The sequence below is a fragment of the Eumetopias jubatus genome, unplaced genomic scaffold (assembly GCF_037043125.1).
Source record: "Eumetopias jubatus isolate StellerSeaLion01/CBP00866 unplaced genomic scaffold, mEumJub1_p1.0 scaffold_6, whole genome shotgun sequence".
In the NCBI taxonomy this organism is placed as follows: Eukaryota; Metazoa; Chordata; class Mammalia; order Carnivora; family Otariidae; genus Eumetopias; species Eumetopias jubatus.
In genome coordinates, this window is record NW_028274812.1 from 28,240,665 (window position 1) to 28,258,643 (window position 17,979).

At 43.0% G+C, this 17,979-nt stretch overlaps 1 protein-coding gene across 1 annotated transcript in view; it reads left to right on the forward strand.

Annotated features, from left to right (window-relative positions):
- The first annotated feature begins 346 nt into the window (after nucleotides 1-346).
- MAP3K5 (mitogen-activated protein kinase kinase kinase 5) overlaps nucleotides 347-17,979 on the forward strand; it is a 193,940-nt gene continuing 176,307 nt past the window's right edge. Inside the window, exon 1 of the mRNA XM_028121389.2 lies at nucleotides 347-1,358. Within this exon, the coding sequence (XP_027977190.1) occupies nucleotides 935-1,358 (424 nt within the window). The 5' untranslated portion in view covers nucleotides 347-934. The remainder of the gene's footprint in view (nucleotides 1,359-17,979) is intronic.

Genomic DNA, 17,979 nt, shown 5'->3' on the forward strand with positions numbered 1-17,979 from the left:
TGCGCTTCGGACTTTGGCTGACTCCGCGTCTTCTTAGGTGGGGGCCCGGTGGGTGACGGCGAAGAACCCCGGCCCCGCGCCGCGCTCGGGGCCCAGCCGAAGTCCGGGAGCAGCGGCGCGGTCGGTTTCGTCGGGCTGGCGCTTCCCAGCAGGGCCCTCCCTGGGGGCGGGCCCTGAGTCTCGGTGCCGCGACGAGTGGGCGGCCGAAGCCGGTGGCCCACAGGGCGAGCGGCTGAGAGGAGCGTCGAGACTCCAGCGGCGAGGCTGGCGCTGGGACTAAGCGGCCGCGGCGCGCTCCGGCGAGAAACGAGGCCAGGGGAGGAGGAGGAGGAAACAGAGCCGATGAAGGGGAGCTGCCGCCGAGGAGGGAGGCGGGTCCTTTCGGTTGCGGCTGCTGCTGTTCCCGGACGTAGCCCGGGGAGCCTGCCCGCCCGAGAGGTGCTGGCCAGGTAGCTCCCCACCCAGCGGGCACCCTCTCCGAGCACTCCCAGCTCCCGGCACGGAAGGAGCCGGGGCCGCGCTCCGGGTGGCCAGGGCGCACGGCACCTCGAGCGCGGCGCCCTTGAGCTGCACGGCGGCGCAGGTTTGCGAGCTGACTTGTCTGCGGGCCAAGAGAAGGAAGCGCTGTCCCTTCCCGCTCAACCTGGCGTCCCCACCCCTTGTACTCTACACCCTGCCTCGGACGAGCGGCGCGGCCACGGAGGCGCCGAAGAGGGGCGAGCCACCGCCGAGCAGCGGCGTCCCTTCGGGGGAGAGAGCGCCGGAGAGGAGGCGGCGGCGCGGCGCGGAGGGCGCGACGCGCGATGGCAGCTGCTTAGCCCGGCGCGCGCGGAGCAGCCCCGAGCTGTGGCTGGCCAGACGGTGCGGCTGGGCGGGGGACGCCCCTGCCCCCGCCGCCGCCGCCGCCGCCGCCGCTGCAGCCCGGCCGGGAGAGATGAGCGCCGAAGCGGGCGAGGGCATCACTTTCTCGGTGCCACCCTTCGCCGAGGGCGGCAGCTGCCGGAGGGGAGGAGCGGCGGTGGCGGCCGAGGACGAGGAGAGCCAGCTACCGCCGCCGCCGCCGGGCAGCTTCTGGAACGTAGAGACTGCTGCAGCCCCTGGCACCGGTTGTCCCGCTGCCACCTCTGGGAGCAGCGCCACCCGGTGCCGGGGCAACTCTAGTAGCGGAGGCGGCCGACGGACCACGGTGGCATATGTGATCAACGAAGCGAGCCAGGGGCAGCTGGTGGTGGCCGAGAGCGAGGCCCTGCAGAGCCTGCGGGAGGCGTGCGAGACGGTGGGCGCCACACTGGAGACCCTGCATTTTGGTAAACTGGACTTTGGGGAAACCACCGTGCTGGACCGTTTTTACAATGCAGGTGCGTGTGCAACCCCGTCCCGATCCTCCACGGTCAGGGGCCACGTTTCCCCTGGCCGCCGCGGGGTGGGGGGGGGGGTGTTTTTCTAGGCAGCAAGCATGCTTCCTACTTACTTCTTGCCCCACCTTAGGGGCAGCGAGCGGCGCTGCGTGACTGCGCCTGGCGTTCGCTGATCCTGGGGAAGAGTGGGTGCTGATGCGAGATCCTGTGTGTATTTGTGCTGGACCGACTGACTCACCCACCGGCCCGCACTGGAGCCATGGGTCCGTATAAAGAACTTTTCAGTTCTTCAGCAGTGCGAGATAGTGCCCCAATCAGCCTTTGTCCATTTGGTGTCTTGGTTTCCCTTCTGTTAGGTTTGTCCCATATTTTCCTTCTATATATACCTGTGACTGAGATGACGCCCTCATTTTTTTCTCTGTGTAGTTTTGGGAGTACAGGAACCACGCAGCCCGCTGCTGGCAGAGTAGATCTATACGAATTTGCATGCTGTGTCGTGATCTTCCCAAGTCATTTTACTTAAACATGTTTAGTGGCTTGGATGTCCCAGCCTTACCGTTTTGAACTTCCATCCAATAACTTCCAAAAGCAATGACCTTGTCGCTTGCACTAGACTTATGTGGTATCTTTGTAAGGATTTTGGTGGGAGAACCGGGGTCTGTTTTTTATTACCCCATATACCATGATAGGCTGGAAAGTACATAATTTAACATTGTTTAAAATGCTATTTGCTGTTTTAATAATTAAGATTAGTTTGGCTATTTAAAGTGATTGCTAGCATAATCCATAAAAAAAATGTATCTTTTCAACCTATCGGCGGATTTCAGAAAGTGTCATTGCAGTTCTAGTGACTGAGGCAATTAGTATCTGTTTGCCAGTTAGCAATAATAACATGCTCTTGAAATTAACCTTAAGTAGCCTGTACAACCAAATATGAGAATATATACATATTTATTTTTGTAAGTGTGGGTGGAAAATTTGATTTAATGGTGGTTTCAAACAACAAGGTTCTTGCATTTGTGATCACATAAAAGATTTTATATTCCAGTCTTGCCTTCAGTTCTGATTCTCTTCAGTCTCTTCAAAACACCTGAAGTAGGCTTATGTCAGCGTTGGAATTCGGCCAAAGCTGAATATTTTAAGAACAAGAAGAACTTCATGTTAAGGAAGCCAGACTAAATAAACTAGGGCTCTCTGGTGCTGGTATTCTTTACAGTCTTGGTCTTCATAACTGAACATGAGTATCATGTATTATAGCTTATTTTTTTGTGTGGCTTGGTATAAGGATTGCATAAATGTAACTTTTTGAAAAATTATAGCACTCTTATTTTGGGATTATATTTTGGAAGAAGCTTCAAGCTTCAAAGAACTGAAAGATATGTGAGGAAAACACTCAAGCAAATACTGAGCCTATTTTTATTGCTCTGATAGATTCCGTATTTTTTATAAGACTCTATAAAAAACATCTTAAACTCTAAGCTAATTTGAAAGAAAGTTTCCTAACAAGGCTCACTTAGTGTTTATTCTCCAAATAACTGTGTGTGGGAAAGGGAGAGAGGAAGATGACAAGGGAACTGACGTTTGAACTGTATCTTTAATCCCCCAAACGAGTCTGTGAAAGAAGGACTTAACTCTTCTTCTTAGATGAGAAAACCAAGGGCTCCATAACTGGCCTGGACTTATAGGTAGTAACTAACTGGTCAATGCAGGGTTCCGCTCAGGTGGCTGACCCTAAAAGGTCATCTTTGCCCTTGCTGCCTCCATTCAGCTGGGCTGATTTACTCTGCGTCAAGGGAAGCTCTCTATCTTGGAATCGTGATGGAGAGCTGGCGGGGACCTCGGGAGCCACTGAGGTGCAGTGGGGAGGACGCTCTGGGAAGACCTATGTGACTGAGCCAGCTCTGTCCCATCTACTGCTTCATTCAAGCCGGGCAGGCCCCAGCTTAAGCCCTGCTTATGCGCGTGACGTGAACTCTGAGCCCTGTCATTCAGCGTGAAGATGTGACCGAGTGAAGATGGTATCAGTTTGTCCAAACCCTTTGTTTTTCCCCACTGAGGGCTGCTGAGTTTGATGGTAGTAAAACTTTTTTTTTTTTTTTTCTAATTTCTGAGAGAGCGCTTGCTTCTCCTCCACCAGGGATAGATTTTTCTGGCCCTGGAAGGGCCAGATGGTAAATATTTCAGACTTTGCAGGAGGTCCCTCTCGCGGCTCCTCAGCTCTCTGCGCTGTTAACGATAGCAGCCACAACAGTCCCTCAACAAGTATGTGATTGTGGCTGTATTCCAGTAAAACTTTATTAATGGACACTGAAATTTGCATTTCAGATTCCTTCGAATATTTTTCAACCATTTAAAAATGTAAGACCATGCTTAGTTTTGCAAGCTATACAAAAACAGGCCTGGTGAGATTTTTGGCCCCTGGGCCATGTTCTCTTTTGTTCTGCATTCACTCCCTCCGTGGGAAAGTTGAATCACTATGATATACAGGGAAGAACATTGGCCCCGCAAGTTAGATCTGAGTTTTCATCCTGGCTCTGCTCTGAACCACGTCACAGTAAGCAAAGTCCTTCATCTCCTCCAAGGGCTATGAACTTGACCAGGGGCCGAAGTGTCGGGGGAAATTGAACTAAATTTCTAAGACTCCCTCATTGAACTCTGTGAGTTTGCAAAGGTAGGGCAGCATGGTAGGCTGGGACAGAGCATCAGAACAAGAGTGTCAAGATCTGGATTCTGGTCTTTGGTTCTTGGCTAATTTGGAGCAAGTCATTTAAAATCTCAGAAGAGTGGGAAAGCTTGGAATAATTGGTCTCTGAAATTCTCTCCAGCTCTCAAATTCTGCACTTTAAAATTACATGAATATAAAATGAATTATTTCCATTCCTTGAGGTGAATGAACTGCTTTTTTATATCATGTTCTTGGCCCCTCAAGGAGTTCAGGGTTAGTGGGTAGGACAGGTATAAAGCCCACCTGCGCTGCAGCCTCTATGAAGGTCCGTACAAAACGCCTGGGTTCCCAGGAAACAGACTCTAGAATCAGACTGGGGGTAGGGCGGGTTCAGAGGTGACAGCTAAACTGGGGTGCACGGATGAGCAAGGACTACTTGGAATAGCTCAGTTTATTGGAATGGACAATGACTTAAAGCTTGGTTGCATTTTTACTAGCTTCCCCTATCTGTGTGTCCTGGACCCTTTCTAAAGAATAGATTGCAGTTAAAGGTTTTCCCTATTTGATTACTGTTTAACTGTAATCTAGTTTGTTCTTTGACTACACTTGTCATTCTCTCTTTCATTTCTGTTCTGAGAGGAAACTAATGTTCTGTCAAAGCTTTTGTGAAAATTCATTATGTTTACGTGTATAAGACTATCCCTCAGAGATGGCAAATGGCAAGCTAACAATGCGCCTTCCCAGCACCCTGCATTGTAGGCAGTAAATTTCTATAACAGCAAAGAGATGTCAGTGATAACAGACATTAGTGATACAGAGCTACTCCATTCAGGTAGACAGATCCAACCGGCAGCGTCTTAAAAAAAACACAGATCTCTTTAATGAGCATCAGTTCTGTGAAGTATAGCTAGAGTAGGCTTTATTGCCCCCCCCATTTTGCTTATAAGGAAATTGAACCATAAAGAGATTATATTCATTCATTCAGGTGAAGTGACTGAAGGTTACTGCATGGAACCAGGAGCGTACTTTTCTTCAGAAGCAGTATTATAGATGATGGTGACATTCTGAGACTAGCCTGTGAGAAGCCTTGTTAACTCCGGGTACTTGAAGTATGGAGCCCACTCACCACTTTAAACATTCAGGAAACTTGTGTTCCTAAGACTGGAAACTGGGGCTTTGAACACATTTCTCCTTATGTTCGAATCTGTAACTTCTGCTTTCATCTAGTTTCTGGTAACATCTGGCCAAACGTTACCTTAGCATCACTTTGGGTGGGTGAGGATGACTGGAGGTGATGTGGTGAGGTAAGGTACACAGGAAGGATGGGAAGGCTACAGGGAGAGGAGGGAGGCTGGGCAGGGGAGAAGAAGGATGCTTGGTGATACTCAGTGCTGGGTGCTGGGTGATGCCAGTGCTCAGTACTTGATGATGTTCAGTGCTGGGTACTTGGTGACTGGATCAGAGGAAGCGGTGCCAGCCGGGGATCCATTAACACTTTCACCTCTTTCGGACTTCTTCCCCTCCTGACCTTCTATTTATGGCCCTCCACTTCCTGTTGATGGAAGAGCCAGGGACATCACTCGGCTCAAGGCCACTCCACCCGCTCTAGTGGGCACAGGATTAGATGGGCTGCCTGCTTCCCCTACCCTCCCAACCATTACATGTACCGGAGACTTTCTCCAAGCCAGGCTCCCTGCAGATGGCAGCCTGGTCCTCAGCCCTTCACCTTGTAGCAACAGTGGGTAACAGGAAGGAAACACATGCTGGTTGAGCATCTCATCTCTATTATGTTCCTGCTTGGCTTGGGCTTGGGATGAAAGTCGCTCATGTAGGCCTTGTCACTGGTGAGGCATCTGAACTTTCTGATGGCATCTGAGCCTCCTTTGGTTCTACTGGCTCCCAGCATAGCTCCTTGGGACTTCCAATCTTATTTGATAAAAAGCAAAACAAACGCAACCTTTGTCCCTTGTCTATCCCTGACAGGTTCTTGAAAGTCTTCTAGCCCACTTCTGCATTTTCTACTTTTACATCCAGGGAAGCTTTTGTTATATATTGTCTCATATATTTGAGGGAGCGGGTGAAATCTGTATTTCATAAATAGTGGTTCCTATGGACCAGTTACAAAAAATTAGAAGACTGACATGTGTTTGTCAACCTTTCATTTTTCCAAATAAGGCTATTGAAGAGAGAAAGAGAACTCAACAACCAGCCACCTACCGCCATGATCTCTTAAAAAGAAAAGCCATTTTTATGTTCAGTTAGGGAAGGCATAACATTAGAATAAAGGATAGCTCTTTGCATACAGTAAATGTATGGGAAAACTCGGTATTATTCTGTTTTCCCCCATTTCACTTATCTCACCAATCAGCAGAGCAATGGAGCAACGTGCTGAGAACCTCTGATATACACTACCTTGTAGTCCCTTCATATCTTTCATCACTGCTTCTTTGCACAAGTAACAGACCTCAGCAAAATTATCCAAAGAGTAAAGAGAGACAAACTCATAAGGAAGAACTCTGGTTAGGAAGGTATTTAAAAAAAAAAAAATCCGAAAACAATGAAGCATGGATCACTACATCAAAAACTAATGTTGTGTTGTATGATGACTAACACAACATAATAAAATAAAATTAAAAAAAAAATCCCTGTGGTGTCCCACACATGGTTGTTCTCTGGGCTTTTAACTTTTTGCTGGCGCACCATTGGGGCAACTGCTGCCCACTGCCTGTGAACGCAGAGCACTGGGCTTCCTCTTGGTTTTGTTGTTGTTGTTGTTGTTGTTTTGGATAACTGGTCAATCGAAGCAAAATTATAATGTTCCAAAAGGAACTTTACTAGAAAACTGGAAAAACGTAAAACAAAAAGGAAAATTCCAAAGCACACAAATAAGTTTTTTAGAGCACCCACTTCTTACCCCAAATTGTCAACCGCATATTGTCATGACTGCCCCCTGCTTTCCAGATTCTTGGGATCCTGATTTCTTTCCTCAACTTGGTCACTCTGGTCAGCTTGGAACATCCATCAGCTGGTAGTTCGAGTGGGTTCCACTTCCTCGTGAAGCCTAATTATAAGTGCACATTTGTGGCCTTGGCTCACCTGTGGCTTTGGCGGGTGCCAGGCTTCTGGGAGTTTTCTGCTGCGGGTCAGTTCCCCTCTGGTGGCTACAGGGACTGTCCCCTGCTTCCTGTTTCAGAGGCCTTGTTAGAGGCCCGTGCAGTTCCTGTTTCTGGTTTGCAGGATAAAATTGGTTCACAGCTTCTTTGTGGAGCAATGGGGGATTGACAAGTGCAAAGCCCAGTGAATGTGCCAGTCTCCACCAACAGGTACCAACTGTTTCTGCTTTTCAAGTAGTTGCCCCAAGTGTTCTCTTCAAACACCACCCACTCTGCGTGGGGCAAGATGAAAGTTGAGAATGTGGTAAATGAGGCAGGGTGGGCAGTGTTGTGGGAACCTACAGCTCTGTGGATTGCAGGAAGAAACCCAGAACCCACAGCCTTGAGAAGGGTGTGTCTTGAAAACAGCCTCACCGTTCATAGTTTGGATATAAGTAAATGGGGAAACTGGCTTTAGTTAAGAAAGATACCGTTATTTTCAGGGAGCAAAATTGAATTAGCCAATTTTATTAGCAGCATATAAAAACAAAAACGGAAAGCAAAGCAAAATTATAAAAATTAAAAAAAAAATCCACTGGTGATTCTAATACATTGGTTTCCTTAGTTACTTTAATATATTAGCATTTTTCATCTCTGGTTGGAGATGTTGGTTAAAGAAACTGATCAAAAGATGTGCCAGATCATTGGAGAAGGAAGAAGGTTCGAGACAAGGCTGATTTTTAAGGTCTTACCTAATTATTCCAAAAAATTTAAAAAGTGAGTATTTGCATCTTAGGTGAGTTTTATTTTGTAGTGGTTTTTTTTTTTTTTTTCCCCAAAAGAAAACAAAAATTAAGAGGGACATAATCCAGGCTACATCTTGGTAATTTTCTTAGGGGAGACAGAAAGGAGGAGAGAACATTTAAATGTTAACAGCATCTCCTACTGAAAATCACAGCTGAGCATATCTGTGGAACTTAAATGCCACAGGTTGCACAAGGAACAGTAAACATTCCGTTACAAGCAAACATTTTCTATTACAGTAGGTAATCAACAATGAGGAAAGCAGTTGCCTTTGGTAAATGATTCATACAGGAAGGAAGTTATATTCCTTTGTATAGCAAGTCTCTTAAAATGATTGTGACTAATTATATCAGTATTCTCCAACACTTTTGGTGGCTTCCAAGAACTCTTAAGAAACATGGGGGAGGGCTACCCTATTGAATATCAGTGAATTTCAGGCCGCATGTTCATTGACTCCAGATCATGTCAAACCAAGTATTTGCCTCAGCCAAAGAATTCATTCTCCTTTAAAAATCTTGGGTACCCCTATTTCTTATGAAAAAAAAAATCATCCAGGGATAAGGAGTCAACACAGACTATTGCATGTCAAGTACCTCTTCCTGTCACATTTAATTTTTCTAATATGTTGATTGTGACAAATATCAGCTTGTAGCCAAGCCAGCCAGCAGAAGCAGTGTGATTCCTAATGCACAGAGGCCATGCTTTTATAACTCCAGCTAGGTATTGCCCACTTTATAGTTTGGTTATGTTGGGGTACAAGTGATTTTATTTGGCTAGATCAGAATGATAATATAAACATATGTTGTCCTGTGCAGTGTCATCCTCTTTTGATCATCTTACTAGCTCTATAGAATAAATCAACATGGCCAAGTAAGTACCTGGATGTTGCAGTTGAGGCAGCACCTCGTTGGAGAGGGTCTGTGATTTGGCCAGAATAAATCACATGGTTGAGTAGGAGCCAAAGTCGGGTCTTGTGACTTCCAAATTGAGGTGGTTTTTCCACTGTGCCATGCATTCCTCCTGCAGTGGAGAGCATTTCCAAGCACATTTGCTATTGAAGAGGATCGGTGCTAACATCTTGGTCCATGGTGGTAGGATTATTATGGGGAAGAGTCATGGGAGTGAGATATAACTGCTGGACACCTCTTGCTAACAAATTTCACTGACTTCTTGTTAATAATCTTATAAAATAACCCATCAGAAAGCTGCTTTTGACATCTCTTTATCAGTACAGCCTGGGCTGAGTCCTGGTTGCCAGTTGCTTGGGCTGGAGCTATCAATTGGGCTTCCTCCAGGTAACTGTGAGGCTGTTTTCTGGGCATGGTTCATCAGAGGGACTTGCCAAGTGTAGACCAAAACAAGCCTTTCTCTTGAGGGAACCCGAGAGCTGGGTTTACAACATAGCCTGGGACAGTTTCTTTCCTTGGTTCCCTGCGAAGTTCAGCCTCCTGAATCTGAGTCACTTTCCTCTAATGTTAGAGCAGATATTCTCGGTAATTCAATTCCGTGAACATTTATCAGTTGCCTTTAATGAGCCTCTTACTATGATGGATGCGCTGAAGAATCACGGAAGAGAAGCAGGTGTAAGTCTGCAGGAGAATAGAAGCTTATCACACGTATTTGTTTCCGTGGGAAAAAGTGATGCTAAGGAAGAAGTCAGGAGGAGCTGCCTGTACTCCCGTTCCTTCCCACCCAACTAGTTCTTTCTAAAAATAGTTCTGTACCTTGTTTTCTGGTTTTTCATTTGTATCCTTTATAATAAACCTGTAATAGTAAGTAGAAAAAAATACTTCTAAAAATGAAGCAATGAAACATTTCAGTCATAAGGAAAGTACATAAATAGTTTACAACACTCATTCATTCACTACCTAAATACAGTAGCTGTTAAACATTTTGACATTTGTTTCACTTCTCTGTCCCTTTTAGAGAAATAAATCAGTCTGGACAAAACTAAAAACCCCTTTCTGCCACATCAGTTGACCTTGCTAGGAAGAGTGCTTCCTTTACCAGAAGTGCTAAATTGTAATTTTCAAAAATCTGAAATCCGGGCTTTCTGCAAATATATGTCCAATATTTAATTAACTCATTATTTAATGAGAAAACCAGTAAGGTATTCGAATCAGTTAAAGGAGAATTTGAAGAGCAGATATTATACACACATACAGTCAGGAATGCTGGAATGAACTTGCTGATAGATAGGAAACTGACCAATGTTCCGTAAGGCAAATCTGTGAGTGTAAATGTTGGAGTGTTCTTTTCTATGGGATAGAAATCAGTTGTATCTCTACTGAACAATAATCACTTGTATTGCTGGGGACAAGAATTATTTGCATTGCTATTGGTTCTGCACAACTTAACGTTTATCCCAATAGCCTTTTAAAATGGACTCCTGCCTCACAGGACAAATCAGAAGTGCACATCCTTTTAAAATCAGGTAGTTCCCACAGGATGTGCTGCACAAAGCCAGCCCTCTACTGAAAGCATACCTAGTATTCTCTTTTACCCATTTCCAAGTCCTCAACAACTTCTCTTCACGGAAGGCTGGTCGTTCTCAGCAGGCTCTATGCCAGTGGTCTCCTCAAGTAGTCTTACCCAACCTGACTTAGAAGGGCCTGTGTCTTCTTTTCTCAGCTGCTCTGCTATCTGAAGCAGCGATTGCCCCTAAGAAGGTCCCAGAATCCCCCTTTTAAGCCAGGGCTCCTGATCGTAGCTGTTTCAAGTCAGGAAACATAAAAGTTGGATATTAGGGTACTGGTCACCTAGGTTTGGGATGTGATAAGAGGTATAAACCCTGTGGCCAGAACCAAGTCTGAAATACACCAGCGTGATGCTTGCAGTGTCTGCAAATCCAGTCTCCTTCTATTAGGAAATCAACATCATTACTCATGGGAACTTAAGTAATCCAGACCGCTCCAAATAGGTTTAGTTTTTGGAGGACAGAAAGTCCTTGTCATATTTTAGAGGGCTAGCAAAAGGCTGTAAAATTCCACATGCCAGATATCTTACTCTGGTCTTGTAATTTAAGGCGTCATACCCGAATAGGCATCATGCATTACGGTGCACTGGGTCTCTGTGCCAGTCACCATATATCTGATTATTTTCAATCTCTGTAACCCTTTTATGAGTTAAATAGCATCAGGGGATCGATTTTATATACGGGGAAACTGAGACCCTGCAAGGATTATCAACTTTCCCAGTGTCACATGCCACTGAGGGGCAGAGCCAAGTTTTGAACCTGAGACTGATTCCAGCGTCTATTCATTTATAACTCTGCTCTCCTGTCCCACAGAAGTAAACTATTTGAAAACATTTAAATTATTAATCCCATGATTACAGTCTTCTCATCAGTAATCATTTGTTGACTACTTAAAATCTGCAAGATTTCTTTCTAAGGTCTGTAAAAAATTAGGTTAAAAGAACACAATTTCTGCCTTTTATGATCTTACAGTCTACCCACTAAATTCAACAATTTAATGAATAATTATTGGGAGCCCACCAGCTGCACAGTGGTGTTCTAAGTAGTAAATAAGGGAAAAATCCAAGAGGACTTCATAATGTGGGTGATTTCACTGAACAGTATACATGAGAACAATGTTTATTACTACTATAATATGTGTGGGAATGCATTGAAAATAAAAATCTTACACAGCTGTAAACTGAGTTAGGCTCCCTACTTTATTTTTATATGAAATCGGTATCATACTGAAAATTACAGATTTTATTAAACACCTTTAAGATCTTTTGTAAATATTGGTAAAATCTCATTAAATTTAATTCCAAGGGAGTATTAGAATTCTTTAGTGAAGAAGAATTTTTTTTATACTGACTCTACGGAAGCAAGCCGACTTATCATCGCCTAAGACTTGGAGCCTTTTTTCTTATATATTGTTTTTCCAGTAGTGGAATTTGATCTGTATTTAAATTCTCCTTGTATTAGTCTTTTTATTTTGTGAAAAAAAATGTAGGCTGTTTTAGATAATTGAAATATGCCAAAAACATAATTTCAACTTCGTATTCTTTAGGCCTATAGTTGATAATAAAATTGTATTACTTGCTTGTTGATGATGCCTGGAGTATATGGTGCTTGGTTGACAGAAAATAGTCAACCTGAATGCCAAGTTATTGAATGACTGGGCCAGAATGAGGATAATAAACAAAATTCATTTAGATAATAAAAGCGGATATGTATTGGATACACTGTTGATACAGAACCATATCTGTATTATGGTATATATACGAATGACTAAGGTTAAAATCCGGGCTACCTTTGAAGATTCTAAACAATATTTTTGAATTAATACTTTATATAACTTTTCTAATTATTTGTGAGCTGCATTCATACAGTTGATACATGTTAGTTCTACCAAGACAACCATTCCTAGATTTTTAGGAATTGGGTCTTGGGATTCTAGCTTTGGTTGATTGAGTGAAAATTCAGCTATTCAGGACTGGACAGTAGGATTTTAGTTTTTCAAAAGGAACTCCTGGACAGTTTCCCAGATACACTGGCCCAGTGCTTACTGTTTATATACAATCAGAGTTAAGAAAAGGTTTGTAGACCATCAACAGAGGTAGGGAATCTAGCTTTAACACTTTATGTATATGTATGTGTGTATTAGTAGTTGCAAAGCATGGTTGGGGTACAAGTTGCTTGGCTTGACCTAGTGAAATTAGAGAACAATGTGGTAGCGTACGCATGAGTTATGACAAGAATAATTGGCTTGACCTTTCTTGCCAAGCAACTTAGTACTGCCAATATTTTATGTGCTTAGCGTACACTGGCAGTTGGTAAATCTGAAATAAAATTGGAAAGGAAATGCTAGCTTAGACTTTTAACAAAACCTTAGACTCTTCTTTTCCTTTATAAAATCAGTAGTGTAGAAAATTCATTTAATCATTGAATGTGACACATGAGTGGGTTACCTAAGGACTGATACTGCTGTGTTTATTAAAATGTCAACCAGGAGATCTGCATTGTTTCCAAAGTCTGAAATTAAGGGTTGTCAGCATTGTGAAATCTTTGCATTCATTTATGCTTTTAACTTAACATTTAATTTCTAGGAATATTTTGTTAGTGTTTACTAGTCCATTTATCATGTATTCAAATGAGCGGCACAGTGCGAAGTGTTAATTTTGATTAATTTGTGTCACACTAAGGTATAAGTGACAAAAACTCATCCTTATCATAAACATAGTATGTTCACACTGTTCACTTTTTGGATTCTTTTGAAGAAATGAATTAGATGCAAAGATACATTAATTAAGAAGACAAATTGCAGGAGCATTTAAAAGCTGCTAACATGTAAATATTCATCAGGGTTCATTAATGACAGGGCTAGGGAATGGGTTTATGGGAAGTTTAAAAGTTCAGACAGGATCCTTCTGTTCTTGATTCTTTTGTTGAAGGCAACATTAAGGGAGGGAAAAGGCAGACAACTCCCAACAAGAATTTGTAGGTGATGAGCTTAAGTAACCTTCATGGAGTTTTATGACTGCGTTTATAATCGTCATTACCTATGGCTCATTTGTGCCCATTTATGAGATCTTTGAGAAGGTAAAACCTGGTTATCCTAAGAGTTACACTCTTCTACTTCAGCCAAATCTCTTTATACACTTAGAACTAGAATTAAGATATTGCTCTATCTCCCTGGTTTGCCTCCATCGTTGACACATGTCTTCACTGTTTGGTGAAATATAAGTAAGTAATGGGAAAGCACAGCCTCACACTTCCCAAAGCTGCATGGAGCTCAAGACTCTGCATTTGGTCAGATATGCATAAAGAAGCAGGTTTCATCTTGTTGAATATATAGTGAAAATTCTTCTTGATGGATAATCTTTTGATTATCCAGTCTCATAGCTCATTCTCATGACATAGTTCCATTCATTTTAACTCTGGAGAAGGCCAAGAAGGTCCAGATGCCATCCTCAGGTGGTTCCAGAAGCAAGAGAGCTGTTGCCACTGTGTTGTGACACTGGGAATTTTGAAGCAAAATTATACTATGATATTTATATGTTGTCATGCCTTGATTTTCTCAGACCACTGCTATGTAATAGACTTGGGCTCTCTTCTAAAAAATTATCATTAGGTATATTAGAATAAGTTTGCAGAGGCAGAGATAAGAAGCAACCATGATTTTTCTATTTTCAAATTCCACTTTTTTTTTTCTTGGTTTGTTCTCCTTGGTTTATTTCTCAGGGGAATAAGAACATGTTACCTAAACAGATGGCTGCGCCAGAGGATAAGCCACACTTAATTTGAGAAGATTTTCTGAGAGCATTAAAGGAGAAATAAGCTATGATTGGAGAGTCCAAGGCCTTAATCTGCTTTCAGTTTTCAGTTACCTGATCTAAATGCTGGAAGCTCAATTTAAGATCTGGACTGGCTTAGAAGCTTCTGATGATTTTATGACTAGTCTACAAGAATTACCTTTTCAAAACTTGTAACTGTCACCTTTAGCAATAGAAGGAGATATTGCCCAACTTCAAGGCCCAAATGTGTACCTGATATGGGGTCACCAGGGAAATTCCTTCCTGCACCCAGAATATTGTTTGGTTATTTGTGAGTTTAAGCTTAACATTCTTACTCATTTAAGCTAAGAATAATTATGGAACTATTATCCTTCTATTTGTTATTCTCCCTTTAAGATCCGCATAATTTTTTATTGCATGTTTATGTTGGTAGCACCTATTATCTCCTAAAATAACCTCTTTTTTTAAATTTTATTATGTTATGTTAATCACCATACATTACATCATTAGTTTTTGATGTAGTGTTCCATGATTCATTGTTTGCGTATAACACCCAGTGCTCCATTCAATACGTGCCCTCCTTGATACCCATCACCAGGCTAACCCATCCCCCCACCCCCCTCCCCTCTAGAACCCTCAGTTTGTTTCTCAGCGTCCACAGTCTTCTCATGATTCGTCTCCCCCTCTGATTTCCCCCCTTCATTTTTCCCTTCCACTATCTTTTTTTTTTAACATATAATGTATTACTAAAATAACCTCTTAAAAGCTATTAAATAAGCCTCGATTTGCTTGAAGATGCAGTGTTCAATGCATACTTGATTCTTTGGGGGATGTTAAAAAAGGGTATTACTCCATGAATCTGCATCACATGTGAAATGACTAAGAAGGAACAACTGAAAAAGTCAAGTCCAGTGTTGTAGGATAATGAGAAATCCTTCGTTTGAAAGGTCTGACATAGAAGAAGCGGTTCCAGGATATTTAAGGGATTGTTAAAATGTAATTCCACATCTCTTTTCCCTGTCTGTCTTGTTTATCCTGTATCTCTAGGACCTAATATCATACTTGGCTCATAATAGGCACTTGATACATACTGATGGGTCGAATTAGGGAATATTGCACTTTCCCCTCCTCGTGTTTACTAATTGGTTTTGATGTCTGCCTTTCCTACTTAACTGTGAGTTAAGCTCCTCAATGGCAAAGATCACCTTTTATGGATCCTGACATGCCCCAGGTCTTCTGTGTCCATGCTTGACCTGTAGATGTGTGCTTGATCACACTTAATGCCGTCGTCGAATAGAATTCAATGAAATCAACTCTTCCCTCGGGGAACTCACAGTCTAGTGCAGGAGACCAGCCTATAACCATAGAGTAGGCTGTGCTGATCGCGATACCAGAGGTTTATAGAATGTGCTTGGGGAACACAAATGACAGGATTCTTCTGGGGAATGAAGGGAGTGTGGAGGAGGCTGGCTAAGGCATTAAGGCCTGGGACAGGAGGTGACATTTGAATCAGGTATGAAGGGTAACAGTGAAACCACTTATTATGTGCCAGGCATTTTAAATTACAGGAGTGAGTCTTCGCCTAAGAAAGAGGTAGAACAAAAAGAGAGCCTATTATGGAACCAAAAAAAACACACCAGCATTAAAGATGGACGGAAGAAGGCACCAACTAGTGAGAAAGAGAAATGGTCAGGAGGTTGGGCAACAGGTCGGGGAGAGTTCCAAGAGGGAGAGAGAGAGAAAAAGAGAGTGAACTCCCTGAAAGTGGCCTGAAGAGGGCCTTCGGTTCAGTAAAGCGAACTGTTTCAGAGAAATAACTGAATGAGGTAGTTAGAATAACTACCTCATAACTTTTGTCAGAGCAGTTTTAAGAAAGCAGATAGGTGCTGGTAGCTGTGAGGATAGCGTCTTGAGTGAACAGCGGGAGGCACATAATGAAGAGGATTATTTGAAGAAATGTGGTGGTCAGAGAAGCAGAACGAGAAGGCAGTCCTGCTCCCAGAAGAGGGCACCTGGGCCTGGGCCTGCTGTAGATATTTGTGCCTCAGAGACAGGCCACCGTCAGGAAGCCTTTGTGCTCTCAGATATTATTCATCATCGCTTCTGTGGGAACATGGAATGCAAATTCCAAACCCCTTTCTTCCAGAAAGAACTTTCGGAGCACGGCCTTTTGTAAAGGTCCGTGTTTTCTCGCTAGCTGGAATTAGCTGAAAATAGACTTGCTTTTCCTTATTCTGTGACTTAGGCCAATTTGAATTCACAGTGATAGCACTCGTGGGAGGGGTTCTTTACTGGTTGAACTCAGTTTACAGAAGTGTAGTAAAGGTGTTCCCTAAGCCAATGGCTAGGTCAGGCTAGGGAAGTCTCTCATTCGTCCGTCTCAAGGGCCAGATTTCATGGGCTTTTGAAACTACAGAATAAGAACCTGGGACCAACAGTGCTTTTATTGTTTTGTCAGCCACTTGAAACACTTCATTGCTTATAACACTGGCTACTTAGAAGTACAAATGTGCCTTTCTTAAAGGAGGCCTTTTTGCTGTGCACCATCTCCCTTTGTAAACTTCCAGTGGAAACACTTCTAAAAAAAAAAACTCTTGGTTCCTTTTTAGGCTTTCCTCACCTTGGGTTCCAAACCACTCCCAAGAAGAGGACTGCTCTGAGCAGGTCACTAGAACAAACCTTGGGTTCATCTGAAGTTACTTTCCGTACCATACGTCTGTGTTCATTTGTACTCATTGTCCATTCCCAAAGAAGCTCCCTCCTCCTGAAAAGAATCTTATCTGAGGAGTTACTGTTGTTTTCCTGGCTTAACTTGAAATCACCTCCCTTGGGCCTTATCTTTTATACATCCTGCATACAGAGGGGAACACAGGATCGGCTGATGTTCCTGCTGACACCCCCCTTTCAGAGGGAGTCTTAAGTGCCACACTTACCAAAGTGGAAGAGAGAAGGGACACATTGGCCTAGAAAACTTTTGTATATTCAAGGATGACTTTGAGAACCGAGGTCTCCCCACCCCCTTTTTTAGAATAGGAGACCATTACAGAGCCAAACCTTTGACAACCTATCTTGAAAATCAGTTCTTGAGGTGAAACTTGAATTGTCTAAAAGAGCATTTCCAGAGAGAATATATTTTTAAATATTGAGTTGTTGAGATAGTACAGAATCTTCTATGATCATAGTAATAATAAGGGGAAATATAATAATAAAAAGATTAGGGTAGATAGGTTAATTGTATGGTTTTCTAGCAGCAGACCAGCTAGGTTTCTTTCCTTTGTTTATGTGTAATGAACAAAAATGCCCTTTTTTGGTGTCAGATGTCTCTTGAGTTTGTCTTTTTAGCCCAAGCCTTACCCCGTACCCCCTGTGAAGCTGTAGCTTAACCGTCGGCCATACATCACACACGTGCTGTCACATAGGTACCTCCAACTCATTTCCCTAGAGAACCTGGTCTCCTCTCCTTAACATCTCATTACGTGGCACTCAGTTTTCAAAGCCAGAAACCTGCTCCAGATTCCTTTAAAATAATCATGAATTGTATACATATTAGGAATTAGTATTGTGTGGTGGCAGATGGGAGCAACATTTGTGGTGAGCATAGCATAACTTAGAAGTTGATTCACTATGTTCTGCATCTGAAACTAATGTAACATTGTATGTCAACTATATTCAAATAAAAAATTTTCTTTTATTGCTGAGTTGTAATAGTTCTTTACATATTCTACATATTTCACCTATAAGTCCCTTATTAGATATCTGATTTGTAAATATTCCTCTTATTTGGTGGGGTGTCTTTTTTTTCATTTTCTTT